Source organism: Thermobia domestica, chromosome 1 (assembly GCF_964235325.1).
Source record: "Thermobia domestica chromosome 1, izTheDome1.hap1.1, whole genome shotgun sequence".
Classification (NCBI taxonomy): Eukaryota; Metazoa; Arthropoda; class Insecta; order Zygentoma; family Lepismatidae; genus Thermobia; species Thermobia domestica.
In genome coordinates, this window is record NC_137454.1 from 148,269,390 (window position 1) to 148,296,059 (window position 26,670).

General features: G+C 36.8%; 1 protein-coding gene across 3 annotated transcripts in view; it reads right to left on the reverse strand.

Annotated features, from left to right (window-relative positions):
• LOC145689975 (methyltransferase-like protein 27) overlaps window positions 1-26,670 on the reverse strand; it is a 110,001-nt gene that overhangs the window by 66,322 nt on the left and 17,009 nt on the right. For 2 of the 3 annotated variants that reach the window (XM_081764406.1, XM_081764415.1), the window contains exons 2-3: window positions 24,825-24,934; window positions 3,914-4,075 (exon numbers count right to left, since the gene is read on the reverse strand). In XM_081764406.1, the coding sequence (XP_081620532.1) occupies window positions 3,914-4,060 (147 nt within the window). In that variant the 5' untranslated portion in view covers window positions 4,061-4,075; window positions 24,825-24,934. Of the gene's footprint in view, window positions 1-3,913; window positions 4,076-4,205; window positions 4,359-24,824; window positions 24,935-26,670 lie in introns of those variants that run through there. The other variant, XM_081764396.1, reaches the window with a different exon arrangement.

The window sequence follows — 26,670 nt, forward strand, 5'->3', positions numbered from 1 at the left end:
TGAGGGAAAGGCCTATCATGTTCCCTCATGTACATGGGAATGTGTCCAGTATGTGCCTTACGTACCTCTGAGAGAGAAATCACATGGATGGCAAGTGATAGTCACAGTCTATGTCCGCCCCATGGCACATGCCTGACATGTACCTGAGAAACGTGCCTAGTATGTTCTACGTATGTTCCCCATGCCGTAAGCGTCAATGAACCGCAAAATTACTCCCCCAAAATATGTTAAATAGCCTATATGCGTAATGTGTTTACATTAGGGTGAGTCTAAAAACACTTTAAACAAGTAAAAAAATATATACCCCAGGGTGGGCACGAACCACCAACCTTTGGATTACCATCCGCGTGCTCTTTTGACTTGGCCACGGAGGCGATAAAGAGAACGTCGCTTGTTGAGTGATAAATTATTGAGGTCTTTTGAATTTGGCTAATCACAGTGCCCCTTTAACCGCGTATATTCGACGATAACCATTTGGGATCAGATAAAATCTGCTCGCTATGTAATTTAATAACAAAATGACGAGTGTCTATGTATTCATGTTTCTATGTATTCACGTGTCTATGTATTCACGAGGTATTCATGTTTCTTCCATATTCACTTTCAAATGATCGGCGACAGTTGCCATCTAATAAAGTTGATGCGCTTGTTGCTTCTAATACACAATCGCTTAGAAAAAGAAGCAACAAACGCATCAAATGTGGGAGATAAATTTAGAACATATAAATGGCGCATCCTAGCACATCTTGTGCTGTTAGGGTATCTAAAACAGAATGTACTTAAAGGACGTACCTAGAAAATGACAGTGACGACATAAGAACAAATGACTGCTAGAGTGCGAAACAGCCAGGTATATAAATGCTATATGTGTGGTACATAGTTGGAAATATCAATTAGGTGTAACAAATACCTAAAACTGTAAGTAGCTGAAGTACATACTTAGCACATGAATATCATATGTACCAAATGTCTGGTACCTAAAAAGTAGCTGGGACACCTAAACGGAACATGCCTAGCACATCTTGTGCTGTTAGGGATGAATCCCCTTGTCTTTCCTCACAACATCTGTACATGTCCCTTTATGGACACAAGTAAAGGATCCCTTGATAAAAATCGTAAAGGGGTATCATAAAGGGGAATTTTTTTCGATTTTTTTTCAATATCTCGCACCGTTTGCAAGATTAGAGACTACTTCTAGTTGGAGTTTTTAATTCACGTATGATTAGTGTTTTCTTTTTTCTTGCATGCAGTATGTAATAAGCAAACACATTACATACATAATTAATTACAATGTCAATGATATATGGTGCTCATTGGGCAAAACACTCCAAACAATAAAGATTCATCTTAGACTGGAGAAATGGTTATCCTTCGTTTTTCATTATCGTTTGATAATGAAATAAATGCCTGAGAGATATACAACCCATGTATACAAATATTTGGTGTTGGAATGTATAACTCGTAGGATATTATGCTTTACTTTTCTAAAATTTCAATACTTCCAGTCTATCCCTAAAATGTATAAAGAAATAATGGTCATTTAAAAAAAAATATATATATTCAATTAGAACTGAACAATCTACACAAACTTTGCAATCGATCAGTAAAAACGGAATATTTCTAGAACCTATGGTTCCCGAGAAATCACTGTCGAAAAGATTGGCCTCAAACATATAAACGGCCTCAAACATATAAACGTCCACAAACATATAAAGTTTTCTTGACCACAAACACACAAACCTAGCATTTTAATATATATAGATAATCAATTCTCGAGCTTGCAAGTAAGTCCAGGCTGTAAACGGTGAGGGGATCGTTTACAGTATTCAAGGTACAGGTGAGGGATCCCTTTCACAACTAAGGGCTATATTGTAGCAAATTTTCTTTTCTTTCGTGAAGTAAAACTAGGTTCGATATCTGGTAAGAGTTCATATAGTTCAAGTCCCATGTTTTGTTGTTATTTCATGTGTTATACAAGCCTTTGTACTGAAAGAGACGCTAAAATTTCAATGCAACCAGTTAGTCCGCTCAGTCCATTGTTAGGCAATTGAGTAAAAAGAAAGTTCATTTATTTATGAATAACACTCGAGTCTAGAGATCTTTATGTTGCAAAGAACGAGTTTTGTTAATGATGCAAACTTCAAACAGTACTAGAATTTTCCCATGGAAATAGTTAATATTCCTACCTTAGAAGGAAGCACTATGGTTTGACTTCCAACCCTAAAAAAAAAAAAAAAAAAAAAAAAAAAAAAAAAAAAATCCTGTACAACTGAATTAGGGCCTACGTACTACAAAGCACGAGAAGAATAAGTATCATTATCCACCAATATCAACTTAGGTCTCCACATGGTGCCCAAATGACAGAGAGGGAATTATCATATTTCAGGAAGAATACTGCTGTACCCATAATCAGGAAACTATCCCGGAATTTACCTAGAGGGACCGAAGGGGAATTGAATCCTTGACTTATGATTTGCAATGAAATATTTTACATTTTTTTTCTTTTATTCGGTTTGTCAGTAGAATTGCAGGATAGGTGTCCAATATAAGGGACAACTTCCAACTCTGAAACGGTTTTTGGTCCTAAACATCCATTTACAAGCATCTAATAAGTTAAACTTTTTAAAATAAATATTTCCGTAAAAACGCGTTCCCCCATGGGCGCCCGAAGGGGGCAGGACCCCTCCCTGACTCACAAAAATGTATGCGTAATACAGGAAACCACGTATATTAAATGCTAGAAAAACAAGACATGATATAGCAACCATGGAGATGCTCCCCTTTAAAAATGTTCTTCGGGCGCCCCTGGTTCCCCCACTTCCAAAAACTACCTATGTTGTCCCTCACTTCCTAAAATATACAATGGGCAAAGATAGGCACGACAAACGGCGTGACGTCATTTGTCCCTCTTCCTTTTCAGTTCCACTTTTACCCCTGCTACCAATATGAACGTAGCAATTTATGTGTATCTCTGAAATGGCTATCATCTTGCTTTGCTTTCTTATATCTAATGTGATGATTTTTGTTTCTTGATTATCTGAACACAATGATTTATTGATTGCTGTGACTTAATTGAAAGATAGTATTGCCCGATAACATACACGGAAGTAAGAAGAAAGTTTAAAACCTGATGAGCATGTTTTAAAATGAATTTAAAGACTCTATATTGCAATTAACCAGCTGCCAACAGACCAATAGGACGAACCAAATGACTAAATGGTGAGTCCATTATTGACACCAGCTTTATTTTATTGTTTTTCATTTTATTTTTAGAGAGAGGAGCTAAGATATGGCGAAGACGTTTTAAAGGAGATTAATAATTACTTCCTTTTAGGACTGTATTACTTCTACTATTTTAAAATTAAATGAATCTAGGGTTTTTGGTATAGGCTCTACGTTCTGACATGAGTAAGTAAGTCTTCAGCTGCTTCTGCCTTCGAAAGGCAATAATTTGGGAGAATGTTCACAGAAAATTTTAGGGGACAATTTTTTATAAGGGAGTCAAATAAGTATTTTAGAACTTCAGCTTTTTAAAATTTGAACCAGAAACACTATTGTCCTTAATTTAGGCTAATGAAAGTATCAGGGGGCCTTTTTGTTCTAGGTCCGCAACAATTTTAGATGAATGAAACCCCGCGAAGCATTTGCAGTCATCGCTTTATTTTCAACAGAAATCTCGAACTCCTGTTGGAAATTGCCTCAGAACGTTATCATCGCCTCTTTCTTGTCAATGGTCCACTATGCACTTTTTTTTTTTTTTTTAACTAAAGGAAAATTTCAAAATGTTGCATTTTTGATAATTTGTTTGATACAGGAAAATAACGTTCTAAATAACGAACTTTGAAAATAAGATGTTAAAAACCACAATAAAAGTTTTAAAATAGAATATTAGCAGGATGAATAAGCACAATACCTCATCGTATTTTTCAGACCATTCGTCATATCCCAGCACCATTTCTTCATGGGAGATTCCTGTTTTGTGAACCCTGTAGTTAGCTTTATATGCAGTCATATGTTCCTGCTTCACGGTGTCACTTCCTTCCATTGGTTGCGAATTCATGCCTGCAGCTAGTACCTACAGACATACAAATAAGAATGATAACATTTACGCTCGGCTTGTTATTTTAATGGTCAGAGCGACAACACTGCAATTCAATGACATCACTGCGATATATTAAAAAACGAAAAGGAAGATAAACTCTTACCTGATACGTCACGTCCATTGTAATTGCTTGCGTACGAGAAGTGACGACCAAGAAATAAAATCAATGGAAGAGCATACCGCTCTGAGAAACCGTATCCAAGGCAATGTTAGATAGTCCGTTGAAGGGTCAATTGAATAAATTCCAAGGTTCAGAATCTTCCATTGGGAATGAGTTCTGCCAAGAACCGATTTGCTACAAGATAAAATTGTTCATAGAAATACCAATTGAACTTTTAGCAATAAGTAACCTTCGACACCAAACGGAAATTCTCAAACTATAAACCGTGGATTTAGAGAGAGATATGCGAATCTAATATGCCATTCAGAATAATTTCTACAAGCGATTCCCTTTGTTTCTATTCATACTGCTTTACTTCTATTGGTGATAAATATCGAGTACTAGCTTAAACGCCCGTTCTTTGCATGGGAAGAATACGTTTATGGGAAATATTTGAATTCCCTCCCTCCTTAGAATATTTATTTTAATGAAAGCTTAATGATAAAAATACAGAAGATGTTCCACTTTTGGTAACAATCTATCCCCACGGAATACACTATCAAATTTATATGATTAAAAACCCCAGCTTGAAATGGGTACTAAATATTTCCAAAAGTCATTTCAAACAGGTTTGATGTTTTCCCGATTCTGAAAACTATGAATTCGACATAAATCTCATGTCATTTTTGACATTTTATTCTTCATCTCCCCCACCCCATCCTCTACAGATGAGAGTTAATTTAGACATAAAGGACATTGGGGCGTCGCTATTTATTTCAGTGACCACGAAAATTATGGATTCGACACTAATATCGGTCATTTCTTTCATTTTCTATCTCTTCCCCCTAGGGGTGCTAGGGGTAGAGGTCTGCACGGGCCGGAATTTTTAGCCCTGGCCCGTGAATTTACAATGTGAGGCCCGGCCCAAGTCCGAAATATGTTTTTTAGCATTAGGCTAGAGCCTGACACGAGCTCCCGTGATAATCAAATGAGAACGAAACAAGCCCGAATTACAGAAACTTAGTAATTAATGCAAAATTGTAATTTTATTTACAGCAATTAGAGATTTGATTTTGCAGTTGTGCTTTAAAACTTCTCCAGAAAGAACGGTGCAGATATATCGTTGTACAGTATATTTACAAAGTTAGGCCCGAAAAGGGCCGAGAAATATGGTTGTATATTTAAAAATTCACGGGCCCGGGCCCGGACCCGAAATGGTATATACTTTGTAGTCCCAGCCCTTGCATACCTCTAGCTAGGAGGTCTTAGCCCCACTTGCAGCTGACTTTGGACTTGTGCCAAGGGCACCAAAACTGTTACCAATCAACTTAGGGACTCCTAAAAATTATGGATTCGACACTAATACCGGTCATTTTCAATTATTTTTATGTCACCATCCCTCCCCTTCAGGAGTACTAATGGGGTGGAATTTGGATTTAAACGGCATCGGAAGTGTCACCGTTCGTCTCAGCGACCTCGAAGACTATGGGTTCGACACTAGTATCGGACATTTTCGATCATTTTATGTCCCCCTTAGGTGTGCTAGAAGTTCGTTCTCCGACAATACGTTTTTCCAGACTGTAAGTAATATGCGTTCAGGTTTGGATTAAAATTGCTCCAAGCGTTCTAGAGTTCTGGTGGATATATATACAGAGTCGGGTCCAGGATTTTCTGACGTAGTGCACCATAACTACCAAAGTAACCAGTCTCATTTAAACTCTTCAAAGTGACATGTGACAATATACTTTACACCTGATACATAAGACGGGGGGGAGGGTATTTTAAAGAGGGTCGCAAGTGATATGAAGGAAAAATTGTTCTCTCTTCCTGGCTTCTGTTTTCTTCCCTATTTGATAAATGTTATATTATTTTGCTTGGTCCTCCCATTTTCCTTCAACCTACAGAAAATTGAATTAATTTATTGGTTTTGCAAAACCCCTGTTTCTTTTAAGCCCCAAACGGAAACATAACGGCAGAAAATTTCGGAAACTGTTGATATTTTCAGCGCTAGCTTCTCATTTTAGAAAATGTATATTTACAACGAACGGGGGGTGCACGTGCACCTCCTAAATCCGGGCCTGTATATATATTGCTTTTTGTATCATTTCTTATTGTTATCCATCAGGTAGAGACATAGTTTCCTGATTATTTGTTCGTAGTGTCTCTTTACTTATATCTTAAGCTGGGAACAGCCGAAGCAAATAAACCTATAAGCTAGAATGTTATACTTGATTAAACCAGGAGTGTATACCTACTTTTGGGCCACCTTGTATATATATATATATATATATATATATATATATATATATATATATATATATATATATATATATATATATATATATATATATATATATATCTTAATACACTATATGTTAATTTTGCATAATATCTACCTCAATGGGAGTTAAATCTCCATTACGTCGCCAGTGCTAGAAAATACTCTCTTTTTGAAATCTCATAAACAAGCAGGTAACAATCGCAGTGAAATAGTACTTCTCGAGTCCAACTCCTAACCCTAAACGAATTATTGTACTGGGCGTGTTCCACTGACTATAAAATTCCAAATATTAGATATATTATTTCACTAAATTTCAAATGATACAAAATGTGTGTCGTTAAGTGAAAGATTTAGATTTTTATGTACTCATCTTAATAAGAAGGGACAGAGCTATCATGTCAACGGTGTTGAAGGATATTATAAGTTTAAAATTTGCTTTCTTACTGTTCGTGAAAGAAAATAAAACTACATGAACAACTAATTAATTGAAAATTCTTCGGAGATATATGTTATACTTTTGTTCATTTTAAAGACACACGCATACACATGAAGAAAACCGGTGAATAGAGATAAGATATCTTTGGACTTTAACTAAATTATATATTTACATTGTTTAACTGATGTCTTCATCTTGTGGACAAAGATTATCATCGAAAGTAAGCTGACAACATTTTGAATTAGTAAACGAATGGTCTGGAGATCAGATATGATATCCGGTTAGTTTTTAAAGGGTTTTCCCCTTAGTTTCACTAGAGATAGAGATATACAGAAGACTTTCTCTGATTGCCTAATTTCCACCACTCAATGTTAATGCATTATATGTTTAAATGGCGTCATGCTATCCTGAAACTTTGCAAACAAACTGTGAAAATGAAGATTCCGTAGGAGGAAAATAATTTTGAATTATTTAAAGAGTTTTTAGGTAAACGTGTTTACATGCAGTTTTGCTATACGGGTCCAAAGTAGTAATAGTAGTAGTAGTAGTAGTAGTAGTAGTAGTAGTAGTAGTAGTAGTAGTAGTAGTAGTAGTAGTAGTAGTAGTAGTAGTAGTAGTAATAGTAATAGGAACGGGTTAGAAGCCCCGCAGGGGTTGGTTGGGTTCTGTTCTCGACATGAAATGGGCAAATTAAAGACTTGACCAAATTTTTTTGTACATTTTACAATCTATGGATCCGTATAGTAAAACTACACCAGTGTTTATAGTAATCTGTATGTTTGTAGTTATTGTTTTCTTAAAAATAAGAAATAATGATGATGTTGACTCTTCGAAGTCTATCTATGGTTGTACTACCGTCTTGACAAAATTATTAACACAATCTTACACTTTATTCTACACTTTATGAGGTCGTATACACAATGGACTGTCAAAGTATTATTTACTTGATATATTATCTTAATTACTGGAAACTAACATACTCAAGACAAGCATATATTAATTACCTCTTCATATTCTCTTTCACGTAAAATTACTATTTCCCTAACATTTACAGAACGGCATGTGTATAGTTTCATGCTACCATTCCAACACTCTCCTTCCACCCTACATTAAAAATGCCCGACATCATTGCATATGGCATTAAACAAACAATCAATATCATTTTTCCACAACAAACTTTCTAAAATTCTAATTTCACAACTGTTTTATACCTCTATATTCCAATACAAAAGTAAATCATAAATTCAGTCTGGAAAATCAATCCCATTAGTCTCTCTTCTTCGGTACTTTCCTCCAGGTTCTCAGCTCATCCATTTGTGACTGTAAGTCCTCTTGTTCTTCAATAATCATAGCTAAAATTTGATTTTGGTCAATATACAGTTTATGCGAAGGGTCTTCTCCTTCCAACTTGTTAAACTTGACATCCATGGCCTTGTTTTGCATTACATTATTTTCTTTTCTCCTCTTTTTTCAGGATCTTATCTTGTTGCTTGCTGCTGATGCCTTTTTCTTCCTGCTGCTGCCTTTAAGCTGCAAAGTTTGTAATGGTTTCCCAATGTCTTCGTTTGATATTGTATTACACTGCGCAACACGAAATCTGTCCTTTACATGAAAATATGTTTTTCTTATGTATTTTTGCATGAGAAAATCGAATCTGTAAGTATTTATTGTGTATCACATACCAATTTTGTGAAAAACTGAAAAGTTTGAAATTTTGTACTGTTAAATAGTATATCGTATTTTTACGGGTGGTGATTAAATACGATTAATGATTGGCTTGGCAATTGATATTTAGCGTATTTTTCAGCAGCAAGGATATAAGAGACATGATCCTACAGTTTAAGGTGGAATTCGAGCCATCGTGTCGTTCAATGTTCTCCTACCGGGAATCGAACCCGAGATACCATGCACCGAAAGCGCGCATGCTACCCACTAGATTATCGGAGAGGGCTTAAGAGTATACCTTAAAATATACTCTCATCTTAAAATCATCCAAGCGACAATTTTTCTTCTTTACAGAAGGAATAATTACGCTGTTTAAAGAGGGGTTCTCCTCATCCCCCAAATTTCTCCTACCACATACGAGTCTTTTTCTGTGTTATAATAGGGAGCACTAGTTTCTCATATTTCCCCTCACTCTTTATCTTTATTTCACGTAGAAGCCCATTAATATCTTGTAATAAACAAGTTCAGATTGGTGTTGCCTAAATCATCTGCAATGTGGTCTAGCATTTGAGTAACTTTTTTGTTCGATTGTAAATTGTTATTTGTTGAGTAGTGTTTCGTTAGGAGTGGTCGGATTTCCCGCGTTGCGTATTTTTGTGGTAGTGTGTGCTGTGCATCTGGGTTTCAAGAAAATGATGAATAAATGTACACTTTTAATTAGGAACTGGCGAACAAATAAATCATGTATTGACTGTTACTTTTGCTTGACAGATATAAAGGACTTTTCCTCTAAACATCAGGTTCAGTACCCAAATTTAAAATCAACTATTCATCCCGTTCTTCACAGTGAAGATCTTCCAGTACCTGAAGCTCCAGAACATTACACTATTGATTCAGAAGATGATACCTCAGACGTTCCAAGCAACGGGGAAAGTTTAGACTTTTACCCATCTGCATCCCAGTCAACGTCATCTTACTTGATCACACAAGAAGAGCTTAACCATCTTATACAAGACTTAAATCTTCCTAAAAGAAAAGCGGAAGTGTTGGGCTCCAGGCTTCAAGGTGTTACAGCCGTGACTTGACTATCTCTTAGCTCAAGATATTAAAATCAGTTTGTTTATAAAACGACAGTCATTTTGAGGACTAGTTTGTTGAAAACGGAGGCATTGTTTATTGTGAAGATGTAGATGGCTTATTTGGGACATGAACATAATCCCACTGAGTGGCACTTATTGACAGCTCGAAACTAAGTCTGAAAGCAGTGCTTCTAAATATTGGAAATGTTAATCCATCTGTTTCTGTAGCATACGCGGCTCATACAAAGGACGTATAAAGTTATGAGTGCAGTATTGTACTTCATTAAATATAAAATATAAAATGGTATGTGTGGGGAGACCTGAAAGTTATTGGTATTCTCACAGAAATGCAGCAAGGATACCCAAGTATTGTTTTTTTTTTTTTTTATGTGAGTGGGACAGCCGTGACAAAGTAAACCACTACGTCCTTAATACTAGCCTCAAAGACAAGATTTCATTCCTGGCACCTGAAACATATCTCGTAAACCCGTAATGCACTTTTGCCACCATTACATATAAAACTTAGGTTAATGACGATTTTCGATAAAGCGCTAGATAGAGAAGGTATTGCTTTCACGCACTTAAGGAGAAATCCCCAAATTTAAGGATGAGTATTTGTTGCTCCATAGATTAAAACAGTCATGCAGGATGAATACTTTGAAATTAAACTTTCTGAAATTGAGAAATTAGCTTGGTTGCCATTTAAACCGGTATGTTCAGGATGTCTTGGAAATGTAAAAGCAGAAAATTATGAAGCTATTATTAGTGACATGATGCGGAGTTTTCAACTCATGGGATGCAACTTATCATTAAAATTTTACACTTTTACACTTTTTGCACTCACATCTTGACTTTTTCCCTCAAAACTTTCGCGTAGTAAGTGATGAACATGGAGAACGGTTTCATTTGGAAATTCTCACATTTGAAAGGCGTTAGAGTGGACAATGGTCTGAAAGTATCTTGCTGAATATTGCTGGTCTATCGTCAGAGGAATTCCAGAAGATGTCTACAAGCATAAGCGACCAAAGAAAGTACTTTAAAGGGTAAGTCAACAAAATTTAATGTTAGTATAATACGCCTTCCCAGCCTACATTAGATAGTAAATATACGTAAATATGTACATTTCGTATAATGTGTTGTGGTCTACCCAACAAAAACGTGACGTGGTTGAAGATTTTGGTTTCCACCAATTAATTCAGCACCTGGCATTTAGTTAAAATCACATAATTTCATTTGAAGGATAGAAAAAAGGTTACATTTGTTGCACAGTGTTATCTTGGAATACTATTTCCTCTTCCGCGAGAGATTTTTCTGAAGTTCCAATATTATTTTTTCCTTCAGAGTATAACAAATACTCTCAAGACAAACATACATTAATTACCTCTCCATTATCTAGTGATTCTCTTTCATCTAAAATTCCACATATTATTTATCTAACACCCACGGAACGAGATACTGTATGTACGCATGTATATTCGTATAATTTCATGCTACTTTTTGCCCAGCCTACACCCAACAATAATAATTAAAATTATTATTAATGAAATACAGTAAAATACCAGTATAACGAGATTTTAGGGACCTCCAAAATTAATTTATTAATAGTGACTTTTGTTAGACTGAAATAAATCAATTCTCAATAACTCACTAGTTGTTATATCCACTGCAGCAACAACATTATTTCAGCATAAACTTAGAAACAAAGATATGAAATGTAGTCTATAATTAAACGTTGAGCGTGTGCAAGTGTACAGCATGTAATACCATCGCTCAGTACTTATCCATCTGTGTAACTGATTGTTTAAAATAGAGAGAGAATTACCGTATTTACTCGAATATAAGCGTCCCACTAAAAATTATGTCTATTTTGAAAATCTGTTTAGCATGCGGATGTAAGCACCTCTGTGCAACCCGAGAGATGTAGCTAGTATCTCTTTCCATTCTGAAAAATACAAATTTGGACTTAAACATATAGTGCTTTGAACTGAAAGATTACAACTTTACATTCTCAACATTTCATTTTCATTCTCCATTCTTACGGTATATCAGCACAATCGTTAAATAATGACAGTATTTTGTGATTGACAATAGTGTTACGATAACTCTACCACTCGTCAACATTTTCAAATCATTGTTTACAGTTTTCGTTCCCCTTCCTCATTTTGACAGGGTAAAAATCAAGAAAGCAGCTTTCAAAAAAGTTAAACAGGAAATGCGCGATAATAAGAGTCTCCAAAAGACATGCCTAAAATTTTCAAAACACAGGACGCTTATATTCAAGCAAATAAAGTATATGATTCTTAAGTTCGAATTTTACATTAAATGAACATATAATTACAACAAAATTTTAATAATTGTAGTTAATTTTTAATATTTTATAATAACCGGAAATCTATCTTGGCTACGACTTCCACTTAGTTTCTTATTTCTTTCGTTGGAAGATGCATAAAGCTTATTTAATGGAATTACGCTAATGAGTTACTTTCAAATCTCTATCCTGTTCAACCGATCGCGTACAGTCACTCACATAAGTACCTGGACCCCTGACTGTTATAATTCCATTACTTGGGGTCCAGGTCAATTGAAGTTGTGAGAACGCCTAGACAGATGCAACCCAACTGATACAACGTAACTTTTCTCGGCACTGACAGCAGATGGTAGCCCTCATCCATGTGTTTATACAGGTAAAATGTAAATTAGGTGACTAACGAAAGAGTTCTCCACCGGTTAGAGATGAATCTTTATGGTTCGGATCGTGTTTTCAAAAGAACACCATATATTATTCTCAATATTGCTGTGTATGTAATGTATTATTTCTTCAAATACTGTATGTTTAGAGAAAAATACTGACCACGCATGATTCAGTAAATGCTTGAAAGTAGCCGAAAATATCAAATCTAGAACAACTGCTGGAAATAAGTTTGTAAATGATTGCCTACATTGAGAGACCTTCTCCAATTCTCCTCATTCCAACATCTTTTTCTTCCTGGAGGAAAGAAGATCTTGCTTGTCACACTGAGTGCGTATTGAAATGGAAATTGAAACATTTGAAAAAGTTTCAACCTGGGCGGGATTCGAACGCGGGTCCGCCTAATAGAAGTTCAATACGCTTACTACTTACATACTGAGTTTTTATTATACATATACGGGACTGTATAAGACTTTACAGAAATTTACATAATACGGTTGGCTCCATAACAAAACACTATAACAAATACTGAGACACAAACATATATACTAAGACTAACATAACAATTGAGAACACTTACAAAGGGAAGCTAGCAGTAACGAACAGGAAAGGTAGGACTCACGAAAGTATTACTTCTAGAAATCCACTAAAGTACCGGTTATCCAACGCAGACGAAAAAAGCTTGTAACGAGTGCGTTTAAGAAAGTTGTAATAAGTGTGAACGTCCATCAATGGGGCGTAGCGGAGAATATAAACGATGATGCATGCGACTAGGAAAAGAACGGTGTGATGTTTTGTAGGTGGGAAAAAACGGAAATCTGGAAACAAAACGAAAGACACTGTGAACTGATGGGGGGGGGTCGTCGACAAATTCTTCCTAATAAAGTCGTGAAGCAATTCCAAATAATTGGACCACTAGTGTAATGGTGGGACAGTGTATCTTCCTGGGTACATCTGATGCACCGAGCGTCAGAGAGACGATGCAGCTCAAAGAGACGAGCACGGGTGGGTATTAACTGATGAACCACTTGAAACCAGCTCGCCTGGAAATAGGAAGGCAAAACGGAGGCAGAGATGTTAGCCCAAACTTGCGACCAATAAATCTGTGGAAAACGCTGGGAGATACGTAAGAGAGTCGAATCGAAAGTGTAAGACGCAAGTAAATGGTACAAGGTACGTAAAGTATGACCGTCAAGGCTTAGCGCCACACCTGTATAGGTCCAGTACTGTATTAATGAAAGAATGTAAGACGGGCAACAGTCATAGAATTGAATGAACGGGAAGTTGAGAGGGAACTCATAACTCGGTCAAAAACAACGGATCCACTGGTGTGTAAAGAACTCGGCGTTATAGACGGCTCTATAGAAGTCAAGCATAAACAAGGTTCGACATTTAATACGTATATTGACCAGTCCTAAACCTCCCATAGAACGGGAAACGAAAGAAGAAACCGCGCCAAAGATTCAAACCGTTTCGCGTAGATTTCCGGTAATGGGTAAATGCGCGCTCTGTACCACAGTTTAGAAACAGCATAAATATTAACAAATTGGATTCGATGCAATAAGTGGAGACGACGAAATCGTTGAGAATACAACAGGTGACGGATTTCGGTTAACAGTGGTGACCAATTTTCGTCATACAAAGGGGTAGGGTTTGACGTAAAAGGGACACCTAAGATCCGCACAGAGGATACATGTGATATTTTTGGAGTCCCGGTGTCGGGAGTGGGTAAAGGAGAATCATGCAATTAGAGTAGCTGGGATTTTTGTGGATTGTAATGTAATCCTGAACAACGGGCATAGCGCTGTAACACATCGAAGACACTCGCCATCTGCGTGGGAACCACACCGGTAATATTGATGTCATCAGCAAACGCAGAACGAGCAGGCCCGGGAGGATATAATGTTGCCAATTTCCTGAGCAAAGGGTCTAGTGCGAGAGCGAATAGAGTAGTGGATAAACAACACCCTTACCTAAGACCCCGTTTTATCGGGATAAGAGGGGAAATATGTCTCTTAATTTGAATTCGGAAAGTAGCCGTAGAGTATAAATTCGCAATGATTGCACGGAAGGTTATGGGAAACTGCCAAGCTTCGAGAATCTGCATAAGAAAACTGTGGTCGAGACAGTCGTATGCCTTTTCTAAATCTACTGCTAGAGCATCTGCCGGAACTTGTCGAAAATGGAAGTAGGAAAAGAAGTCCCGCAAAGAGCGAAGGATATACGTAAGATTATTTGTGGAGTGAAGTGCAGCTTGAAACGAACTGATGTGCAGCGTAAGAGGGCGTAAACGAGCTGTAAGGATTTTCGTGAATAATGTAATATCCGCGGGTAATAAATAAATGGGACTAAAGTCCTGAACCACTTTCGCAGAAGTGGATTTGAGAATGAGAACCATAATAGCCGTGTTTCGACAAAAGGCTTCACCAGATAAACATTAAATAATTACGTGAGATGAGTGCTTAGGTACGTCCAATATTGTTTATAGAACTGGAGTGTCAAGACGTCCTTTCCAGGGGAACTACAACTCCGCACCCGGCGAAGGGCAGCAAAAATTTCATTCAGAGTAATCGGTTGCATAAGAGTCTAGCTATCGTGCTCTGAAAGTGCTTGAGATATCATAGACAAAAAATCCGGGGTCGGTGTAGCATCCACGGGACGATCGGTCGTGAAATCCGTATAATAGCGTGTAAATTCACTTAATATTTGTGTAGCGTCCGTGAGGGATGTACCGTGTATCAGAACGAGAGAATTAATAGCCGTAGAACGTGTTTGTCGTAATAGTAAATTGACTTGGTAAATAGTACTTTCGTTGGGGAAGCGGTGATAAAAATCATCTGACAAATAGGCTTGGAGGGAATCATGGAAATAAATCGTTTTTAAACGCTGTTTGATACTATTGATATGCGCAAGTTTTGTTAGCGAAGGAGGGGTTGTAAATGTGTTGAGTGGGATGAGAATGTGGGAGGAGTAAGTTATACTCGCGTATGCAAATGTGGGGATTAAAAGATTTGGACCCTTGCATATAATTTAAAGGCTGAAGGCCAAAAGAATTAATGTTAATGTCGGTAGAGCAAAGGATCATGTATGCAAAATAAAGAATTTTGAAAAGATTCTGTAATTTAAGCAGAGACTCTAGATTTCAGGGTCCTTGGTGGTTTTAACGTAGAACCTGAGCGGAAATTACCCATAGCACACATAAGATTACGTCACGCGAATTCATGGAACTATCTCGATCATGATGCACGGCCTCTAAAGAAACATGGTACAGTTAAATATGTTGCACATACCTTTTGTTGTCCTGAGGGTGCAGATAAAGGAGAGTCTCAAGGTTTTGCTGTTAATCCTTTAATGAGGATCATGTATCCACAGAGAAACGATACACTTTAACACTCACAGCACACAAGCGAGAAAAAAAATATTTTAAAAATTTTGACTTTACGTAACTCTGGTACCAGGCCTTTAATTACGCTTAAGTTCAATGTCCATGATCACGCGTATTTTCTTCTGAAGGGTGTCCTCTTCAGTGGCGTGTCTCCGGTCTTGTCCTTGCTTCTTCCACCACTTCCGGTTTGGGGAGACGTCTTGCATCATTCAGCATCCTGTTGAAATCTCTGGGATGGGTTGATTTCCTCTCTCTTCCTGGGCTCCTCTACTGACTTATCAGCCGTAGGCGTTCAACATCAACTATTCCTCTCTGCCGGGAAACATTAGGGGTCTGTCGCTACCAGCCTGTGTGCTGACCTAGTATGGTTAACCAGAACTCGCGAAGTGCTCGATATAAGAATTCATTTAAATGATGATCATCAGCACGCGTAATTTTGCCGCGCCACTGAAAAAAGCTACGAATTTTTGGTTTGCAGTAAAGGTCCCACCATAAGCTTACAGTTGGGTAATATCTCTACATGCGACACCAGAAGAGGAAACGACGAGAAAATGCTTTCCGTATCCTGTCTCGGAACATTAACTCATAATTCATCTTCCAATAAGAAGAGTCTCTAGAAGGTGGCAACAAAAAAGGTAATTTAAAACTAATTCAATTGCAGCGTGATCGGAAAAGACTATTGGAATTGTAAAAACTTGTAGAACTGCAGGACAGAGGCTTTCAGTAATATAGGCCCTTTCGATACACTTTTAGTAGTTACAGAGCAATATGAAAAAACATGCTGAGACTGAGACAAGAATAACGCTCTTTCAATTTCATAACTCGAACAAGCTTCACCAACGAAGGACAAGGCGGAGCAGGTGTTAGTGAGTTCCGGAAGCCGATGATAGCATTAAAACCACCGACCAAGATACTATGCTAAATCTTTGGGGGCCATAAAGATCGGATCGTAAGAGCGTAAAATTTCTCCCTTTCCTATGTACGTACAAAGCCAGAAAAGCCGTACAAACCTAGAAAAGATATTCTGAATATCAACGAATTGCTCGGCCATCGGGAGACAGTACATTGTCATAGGACACTATCAGTCCCTTACGAAACAGAAGCGCAACCCCGGTGGAGCGTTCTATATTTAGAATTGAATCATAGTCATTGAGAAAATCTAATGACGGGAACGTTAGTTCTTGAATACAACAGACGTCTGTACGTCAATTGTTAATTAAGTGATTTAGTAGAGTCTTATTATACTCTGAACTAATTCTGTGTATATTAATCGAGAGCACCTGAAAAGAGTTCACTTAGGGCATTATATACCATACAACTATTAAAAAAATAATAATACTTACTAAAATGAAAGGATACATGTTCCGACAAAACTATAAACATCACACACGTTGGGAAAAGAACGTGCCCCGAAAAGAATACTCTTGCGACTCCAAAAAAGAAAAATACTACAACACATGCTAGCAAAACAAACACTGCTTGAGGTGTACTGAAGCTCAAGTACAATAGGCAGCTGCACAGAATGTAAACACTCCTCGTCACGGCAGTTCTGAGTCAGAGGTAGAAAGAACATGGGAACGAAGCTCTCTTGTTCCCCTTCTGTCTGTGTTCTTGTTTTTTTTTTTTTTTTTGAGAAGCACAAGTCATTTTCCTTCGTTTTTGCCTATAATTAGTCAGATGTAATTGTCATTGATGTTTGCTCTCCTTAGGAGGTTACTTAAGGGTCGTTATTCTCACTAGGGGAACCACTCAATACAGTAGAAACTTCCTGGGAGGAGAAATGAGATGAAACAATAAATAGAACCAACATCGCGGTATTGTCCTGGGAAGGTAGAGGTGCTGGGTGTGAGTCGGGAACACCTTGAGCTTTTGATGAGTCATTGCATATCTTAGTCGTGGATTGTAACGTCAGCAAATCAGGAAACGCATGTGTATCAGATATTATAGGTACTCGAGAGGGGCCTGAGTTGGAGTCCAAGATGACCGTTGAGGTGCCCATCTAGATCCACGAACGTTGTACTTTTCCAATTTCGGTCATACGAAGGAGGTCTGTTCAGCGACATTGGTAGTAGTTTTTCCCTTCTTCAGAGGGCAATTGTAGTTAGTATGAATATTTGTTTGGCATTGGAAATAGGTGATTGGCTGTCCTTCATACGACACACTGACTCTACACCCCTGCACTGTAATACGGTACGGAATATGTTTTTGGAGTTTCATATGACTAACTCGCACTCCACTGCCTATACTAGAGGGGAAAGGCACACTCCATAAATGGGGCTCAACTTTACGAACCAGCCCATACTGACGAAAATGTTCTTCTAGGATCGAGAGAGGACATTCTAAAGGGTAATCGTACACACGTATTAATTTCACTGAATCCCCGACTGCGACGATCCTGACGTCACTGATGTTGAGGTCCGAATGGTGAAATGCAACAGAAGCCGGAGAGATTGCAGCTAACTGTTCATAAGCACATTGATTTTTAAACTTAATAAAAATACTGTATGATTCCACAGGTAATTGCAGTGCACTTAGATTCTGAAAAATACCAGGAAACTAGTCGGATAACCAGAGATATATCTGGCTGGGATTGGCCTAGAACTACGAAATATCCGGTCAAATAGCAACTGAAACTGTAGGTCTTTTCTGTATTCCATATCTTGATCACTGAATAAACTTCGAAACACTGAAAATTCAAGGTGCTACGTACCAAAAAACTAAACGTTATACACCTTAGAAATAAACCACAAGCCACGACGAAAGTAGATATAGCTGTACCTTCATTCAGCCAGACCACACAAAACAGCGATGTGACCTGCCCGAAAGTACGAGGAGAACTACCTACCGGGACACTTCATCTTTCATCTAAACTATTTCCTAGTTAAAATTGTTGTAAGACTATACAAAATACTAATGCTCTATAATGAGAGGTTTCTTATGAGTGTCAGAATCATTTACTCATTTACCCATCTTTAACCCAAAAACAAGTTATATAGACGTTCCTCAATCAGGAACATATCACGAAACGTTGTTCAAGTTAAGGCTACGTCATCGTTTTCAGGGATGGTCCCGATTTACAGTACAATTCTTATTTAACTTCTAAATTCCAAAGAATAAAGTTCACATTCTTTGAATTATATCAACACGTGTAGAAATGGTGTGTACTATGTTTATCTAACATAACTACTAGTTTATTTTCTTACCTTTGTATGGGGAATTGATGGACTGCAAATGGCAAATAAAAAAAATAAGAAGAATGGCAAAGTGTGAAAGTAGAGAACTACCATTACAGCAACCCGGGTTCGAATCCTGTCGTGACATTTATTTTTTTCTTTATTGAAAGGTATGGTTTACGTAGTTGATATTGTAATTTTGTTATTCCTTTATTATTATTATTATTATTATTATTATTATTATTATTATTATTATTATATTATTAATAATAATATTAATATTATTATTAATAATATTATTATTACTACTACTACTATTAATAATAATAATAATAATAATAATAATAAAGCAAAGTTGAGATTCGGCTACATAGTTAATATTTTATGAATATTCTGATTGTATTTCAAGTCTTTTTGTTGAATAATCAACACACTCTATTGTAGGAGCTTTGCAAATATCATCCTATTGCTTTCTATTTGTTTACTTGCACGCTACACCAAGCTTGGGTGCTATATTTCACCTTTCTATATCTATGGGAAGTACCCTAAAGATTTTGATGATCATAAGAGAGCAAGTGAATAAGTGATGATATCAATGAACGTTGCGTATTAACAACATTTAAAGTATCAGGTTGTCGGAAAAGTAATGTTGTATTTCGGTAAAATATGACAAATGATGATTTGTGGATATACTAGAATTATTCGGATCATGCAATAGTTATGTCATGAATAGCTAAGATGTTGAACGTTTTGTGTATTAATATTGCTCTTTGGTTTGGTTTTAGATTTGACCAGAGATGACGTAGATCATTGAAAACTTGAGACACGACCCACTGACTCACCAGCCACCGTGACCCACCATGACCCAGCACGCACCGTAACCCACTCTGACCCACCACCCACCATGAACGTCTGACCCACCAAATCACATCGTCATCAACTCTGACATGATCCACGGCCTCTTCTCTACCGACTAAAGAGTAATAAAACCAGGTTGTGAAATTCAAATCGGAGTTTGAATTTCTACGGTCAATCGCTCAAGCACCGCTTTCTTGCAATAACGGTGGATTTGATCTTTACGATATAAAAAATGGTAAAGTGTTTGTCATGAGCAAAATTACGATGAATTTCAATTAAATTATCATGGTCTAATTATTTCCTTGTTGAATTATTGATACTTTTCAGTGGAAAAACGGATGAAATTTGAAAGTCTTAAATCAAGATAAGTAGACCAACATACAGAAGCTTGCATTATAAACATTGTCAATTTTTCTCACAACTTTATGGGTTGATTGACCTGTGCTCTAAGCACTCCATATAATAAGCAAGCTTCAGCAATTATTATAGTAGAAAGCGCATGGTAAGCATATATCGATATGTGATGAAAAGCACTTTACTTTTTGTTTCTCAACTAATATCGATCGTTTTCGATTATTTTTACAAACTAACCCACTATCAATTTACCATATATAGAAATTACCGTCCTTCCCCATAAAGAAGAATTTTAAAAAATAATAGGAGACGTTCTGTTCATTTTCAATAAAGAGTTAATATACTGAATTTCAGCTCCGTAAGTTTAACGGCTTATGAGATTCAATTTTTTCGCAAAAACTCGGATCCCCGCTATCCTTTAGGGTATTATTATAATGAAAGCAATATGATAAAATCCCAGTTTAGATTAAAGCCTAACTATATACCAAAAGTCATTTAATTTGACTGCAATGTGGCTGTGATGATTAGGCACACACAGTTACATTCAATTTTTTCATATAATAATGTATATATTACAGTGATTCAAAAATGTATTTTTTCCAATAGTTTGCTCCTCTAAAACTCAAAGGCTGCGTGTCTCGAAAGCACGTCCTATTGTTATTATTACAATTTCAAATATTAATATCCAAAAATGCCTCAAGTTCTTTTTTCACTTAGAGATACTCATCACAGGTAAGTAAACAGAAACAAATGAAAAAGGGAAATTGAGACCTAGAAAGTAAAACGTAGACAAATTGACCAGTGTCCAGAAGTGTGTTTTAAAATTACGCTCAACCCCACTCATACGAGCTAAATACGCGGTTCTGGTTGCCACATAGCATAAATACAGCAAAAACCAAGTACCTGTTACTGGTGGTCTTCGAGGCCGAGCGTACTAGCGCAATGGGCTAGTAATTAGAATTGGTGTGGGTTCAAACCCGGGCCAAGGAAAGTTTTTTATATTTTCAAAACACGTTTTTCACTAAAATAAGATGAAAATAATACTCAAAAAAGTGATTACGTTACGTGTGCAGTTTTGCTATACGAATCCACAGTATAAGTAGTAGTAGTAGTAAGAGTAGTAGTAGTAGTAGCAAGAGGCGGAGAAGAAGTGGGTTAGAAGCGCCGCAGGGCTCATTTTGTTCCACCTTGAATGCCATGATATAAATTTAAACTCAACTGCTTCTTCAATTTTCTTCTTCTTTAATTCCAACAAAGTGGCAGTTTTCTTCTATTACTACTATAATACACAATACATACCCCAGAAGGTTTGGAAACCGCAAGCTGCAACCAATAAGAAACGTGTTTTTAGTTTCTATGGGTAGGGTCGAGGGTGAAAATAATATGCTGTTCAGAAGGTGCTGTCTACAATACAGTGAGTAGAGTGGGTCGGTGTGTCAGAGTGGGTCATAGTGGGTAGTGAGTCGCGGTACGTGATGGGTCGCACTGGGTCACATGCTGTTGACCCACAACCCACTGACCCACTCCAACTCTAGATTTGACAACACACAGAAGATGGAAGACCAAAAATTGCAAGTTCACCATATTTTACTTCAGGCAAGGGAAGAACGCGCCTGTCCCTGTTCTTAAAGGGTTACTGGAAACAACTGTAAAGGTGAGTAAAATGCGGAAAAATAGGAAAAAGGTACTGAGGAAGGTTCGTTAAATTAGTTAACTTTTTAAAAAATAATCCAGTGCCCTAAAACATCAGATGCCAATCAATATGAGTATCTGTCCAATGCCGTGCCGTGAAAATCAGGGCCCGAGGCGAGAGCATACGGCAGCGCCTCCGTACATATGAGTTGTCAAGTTAAAAGTGAATTCTCTGGACTATTCTTTCTCCATAATACTTTACTACTTTATCATGACTGAAATCAGCAAGTTTCAGCATTATTACACTGGAATCGTAAAAGTATGTAATTACTCAATTCACTGCACATCCAGTTTTTTCCAGAACGGTGAAGTCTTAGAGTAGTGGTTTAAGCGTTTGTTTCGTAATGTTGGGGTCGTGTGTTCAATTCCGGCTGTGACAATTAAGGAAATTTTTATAATTTTGCACTATTGATACTTCTGATGTATACTAACATGAAAAATATTCAATTTCTCTGGGACTAAGAATTGAGACGACTCCCTTCACTGGTGAAATGCCAACAACACAAAATTACATCCTCCATATCAACTTCATTGGTAACTATCTGGCAACGTAACATGTTTTGGATAAGAAATAATGAATACATAAGGGCTAAACACGTCCTTACTGCTGTAGTATGGGCCAAAATGAGTTCCAAGGAATTGTTCGTATCTGTGCACAAATTGCAAATAGCGATCGAGCTTACAACTCAAGTCACGAGAATGGTTCCTATTTAAGATGTCACCTCACCTTTCTACCTAGAAGAAGGCGAAACAAAATGCATTACTGTTATCAGTTAACAAATATTTATATTCCATTTCTCGTTGTCATAAAATGATAATTCTAACTGTAAATCCATAAACGTAATAATATTATTGCGTTCATTTGTAAACCTAAGAAACATCTGACATACTGTATATCTTTTCTGTTCCTATGAATACCTTCGGCTATGTTACTTTTTCTTTCCTTCTCTGGTATTATTATTATTATTATTATTATTATTATTATTATTATTATTATTATTAATAATAATAATAATAATAATAATAATAATAATATTAAAGGAATGACATAATTACAATACCAATTGCATAAACATTAGCTTCCCATACAGAAAAATTAATTGCTAAGATGGGATTTGAATCCAGGTAGCTGCAATGAGAGTTTCCTGCTTTCACATTTTTTTTAAACAAATCCCATCTATTGTTCGCCACTGGCACCTCATGTTCTTTCAACGTATTCCACAACACTACAGGGACACGAACACAGAAATATGAGGACAGTTAAAATTTCGATCTTGCTCTTCAGAGGAACTCGAACCCCTAGTGGATTGCGCCCCATGATCAGAAGTCGAACGCCCGAGATCACTCGGCTAGTGCTCCCGGCTCAATTTACCACAAATTCCTCATATGAATATGAAGGGTAAGGGGAAAAAACAAGGAATGTCCATGTATGTGCTTTTTCGGGTACTTTGTCCTATCTGTTGGCGACTCTTGGTACTATTTGACTGTATATGCCATGCATACCTAGATGTAAAAATGTCCATGTAAAAAGGAGCGAAAGATTTAATAATCCTATTCTTTTTACACGGTTTTCAATGTTAAAACGCCGTTTTCTCGAAAATATAGTTTTGTGACATTCCTTCTTTTTTTCCCTTACCCTTCATATAAGAAAATAGACTAGTAGTTATGGAACATAAACATAAAACTGTCTATTTCTACACATGTTGATACAATTCAAAGAACGTGAAAATAATTTCTGTCGTCTTTTCTTTGGAAATTAGAATTTATGGTAAAGAAGAAATGTAATGTAAATTGGGACCATTCCTAAAACCGATGACGTAGCATCAAATTGAAGAACGTTTCGTGATATTTTCCTCATTGAGAAACGTCTATATAACTTGTTTTTGAGTTAAACAAGGTAATCTAGATTAAGACACTCCTACAAGCATTAGTATCTTGTTTATATTTTTTATGAAACGATTTTAACTAGGTATTAGTTTGGGTGGAAGATTAAGTGACGCGGAAGGTGAGTGGTTAACGCGTTAAACTTGTATTCGGTAGACCCGTGTTCGAATCCCGGCCAGGCTGAATCTTTTTTAAGTGTTTCTGTTTCAATTTCAATTTCAATGCATACTCAATCGTCAGTGTGACAAGCAAGCTGATCTCTTCCCTAGAAAGAAATAGATGTTGGAATAAGGAGGATTGGAGAAGGTCTATCAATGGAGACAGTGAAATACAAACTTATTTCCTGCAGTTGTTCTAGATTTGATATTTTCGTCTACTTTCAAACATTTTCTGATTCATGTGTGATCAGTGTTTTTATTTCTTTGAGTATACTGTATATAATGAAATAATACATTACATACACAGCAATATTGAGATCAACATATGATGTTCATTGGACAACACGCTCTGAACCAGAGAGATTCATCTCAGAATGGAGAACTCTTTCGTTAGTCACCTACTTTATATTTTACCTGTATGAACAACTGGATCAGGGCTACCAACTGCTGTCAGTGCCGAGAAAAGTTACGTGGAAGTTGGGTTGCATCAGTCTAGGCGTTCTCACAACTGCAAATGACCTGGACCCCAAATAATGGAATTATAACAATCAGGGGTTCAGGTACTTATGTGAGTGACTGTACATATATGAAAAATTACTACCATATCATCTCAATAATAAAATAATGTAACTAGAAAATTATTCATACTATGAAATAGGACGAATTTCAATTATAGTTTGAAAAAATAAAGTTAATTATAAAGAATACGATTAAATTTTCATTCGATATACTGAAAATTCGACATTCGTTCAAATTAATTATTTTAACACACATTAAATAGGGATAAAGGAGTGGGCGTTAAATAATTTCGCAATTCTGAACGTGTCGTTATACTGGCATTCGTTACAGCGTGTATTAAATATGATAGCTTAACTCAAGTACAACATTGTTTACACTTACTATCTATACACTCAGATAAAACACATAAGTGCTTAAGAGCCATGAAAAGTAAGCTAATAAATACTTACAAAATTCTCTTAAATAAGCTAATAGTTGTTTTGAAGCCTTCTTATCGTATAGTGTAGATCTTTAAAGTGCTTGATAATAATTATCACGTCAGCGTTCTCAGGTACCTAGCCTGTAAGAAAAGAGATTAAAAGTCATTGGTTTATTTAATAGCTTTTAGGAGATAATAACTGGCTTAGTTTCTAATGTTCGTTCTTCATTTGACTCTTCTATTTAAAAAAAAAACTGATAAGGGCATTATACGAGGTGCTACCCAAAATATCCGAGAATGTCCCAGAATTGTAAAAATCATAAAACTATTATTACGTCCTAATGTCCTCCGTTACCTTCAAAGTAGTTCCTTCCGTCATCTATGCAACGATTCAAGCGTTGTCGCCATTTTTGGAAGCAATCCTAGAAGTCTGCAGGGTGAAGGGTGTTCAGGACCCGTTGCGATTCCACTTGGATATTTTCAATGGAGTCAAAAGGTCGCCATTTCAACGCGAGTTTGATCCTCGTGAGCAGGTAGAAGTCGCATGGGGCTTGGTCAGGGTAGTAGGGAGAGTGGGGGACCGTTGCCATGTTGTTTTTGGCCAGGAATTCCCTCACAACGAGTTAGATGTGCACGTGCGCGTCATGGTGCAGCAAACAGTCTTTCGTTTGCCACAGCTCTGGCCGTTTGCGCCCAACATCTTCCCTCAGTCTCTTCAAAAGCTCGCAGTAGAACTTCCTGTTGACATTCTGACTAGATGGAACAAATTACTTATAGACAATTCATCAAATGTGGAAAAAATGATCAACATCGACTTGATGTTGCTGCGAACTTATCGAGCTTTTTTGATCTTGGAGAGGGTGGCATCTTCCATCGTGCGTTTAAGGGTCATAACCATAAACCCAAGATTCATCACCTGTAATGACTCTGGATAAAAAGTTTGGACACTCTCGAACTCTTTGTTGCAGCTCAGTGCACGTCTGAATCCTGAGGTTTTTTGGTCTATGCTGTGAAGGCGAGGGACAAATTTCGCTGCAATTCGTTTCATGTTTAGTTCATCGGATGGAATTCGATGATATGTACCGTACAATAATCGAAATCTGTTAAAACATCGTGAATTGTCTGCCTTCTATTTTCGCTAGTCACATCATACACTTTCATGATCACTTCAGGTGTTGTGCATTTTGACGGTCGACCAGAATGTTTATCTTCCATAGATTCGCGGCCTTCTTTGAAACACTTGATCCACTCAAATGTTTTTGCTTGATCAAGATCAGTGCACTCTCACCAATTGCCTCTTTCAGCATACGGTGGGTTTTGGCTGCAGTTTTCTTCAACTTAACACATAACTTGATACAAATCCGTTGCTCTTTAACGTAAGTCATTTGACAAATGACAGAAGCACTGAAACACACGTCCTGACACATACAACTACATCTTACAACTGAATGCGCCAAAAATGATGCAACTTTGTGCTGCAGTAGCTAATACAAGTACCTCGAGACATCTAGCAGTGGAATGTCATTTTGCTACTGGTTTGACCGGTAAAAAAAAATCTCAGATATTTTGGATAGCACCTCGTATCGTTCATTATCTACAAAAGTCATCCGATTTTGACCAAATTTGGCATAGTGATAGAGCTTGGCATATTGGCAAATTTGGCATAGTACATGTATTAAATATCTTTTTGTATAGATATTTGGTTCTCGGGTTATTTGCCATCTTATTTGATTGTGGACTTAATCAAATTTTCTAATAATAATAATAATAATAATAATAATAATAATAATAATAATAATAATAATAATAATAATAATAATAATAATAATAATAATAATAATAATTACTATTTAGAATTAGTATTAAGGGGAAATACA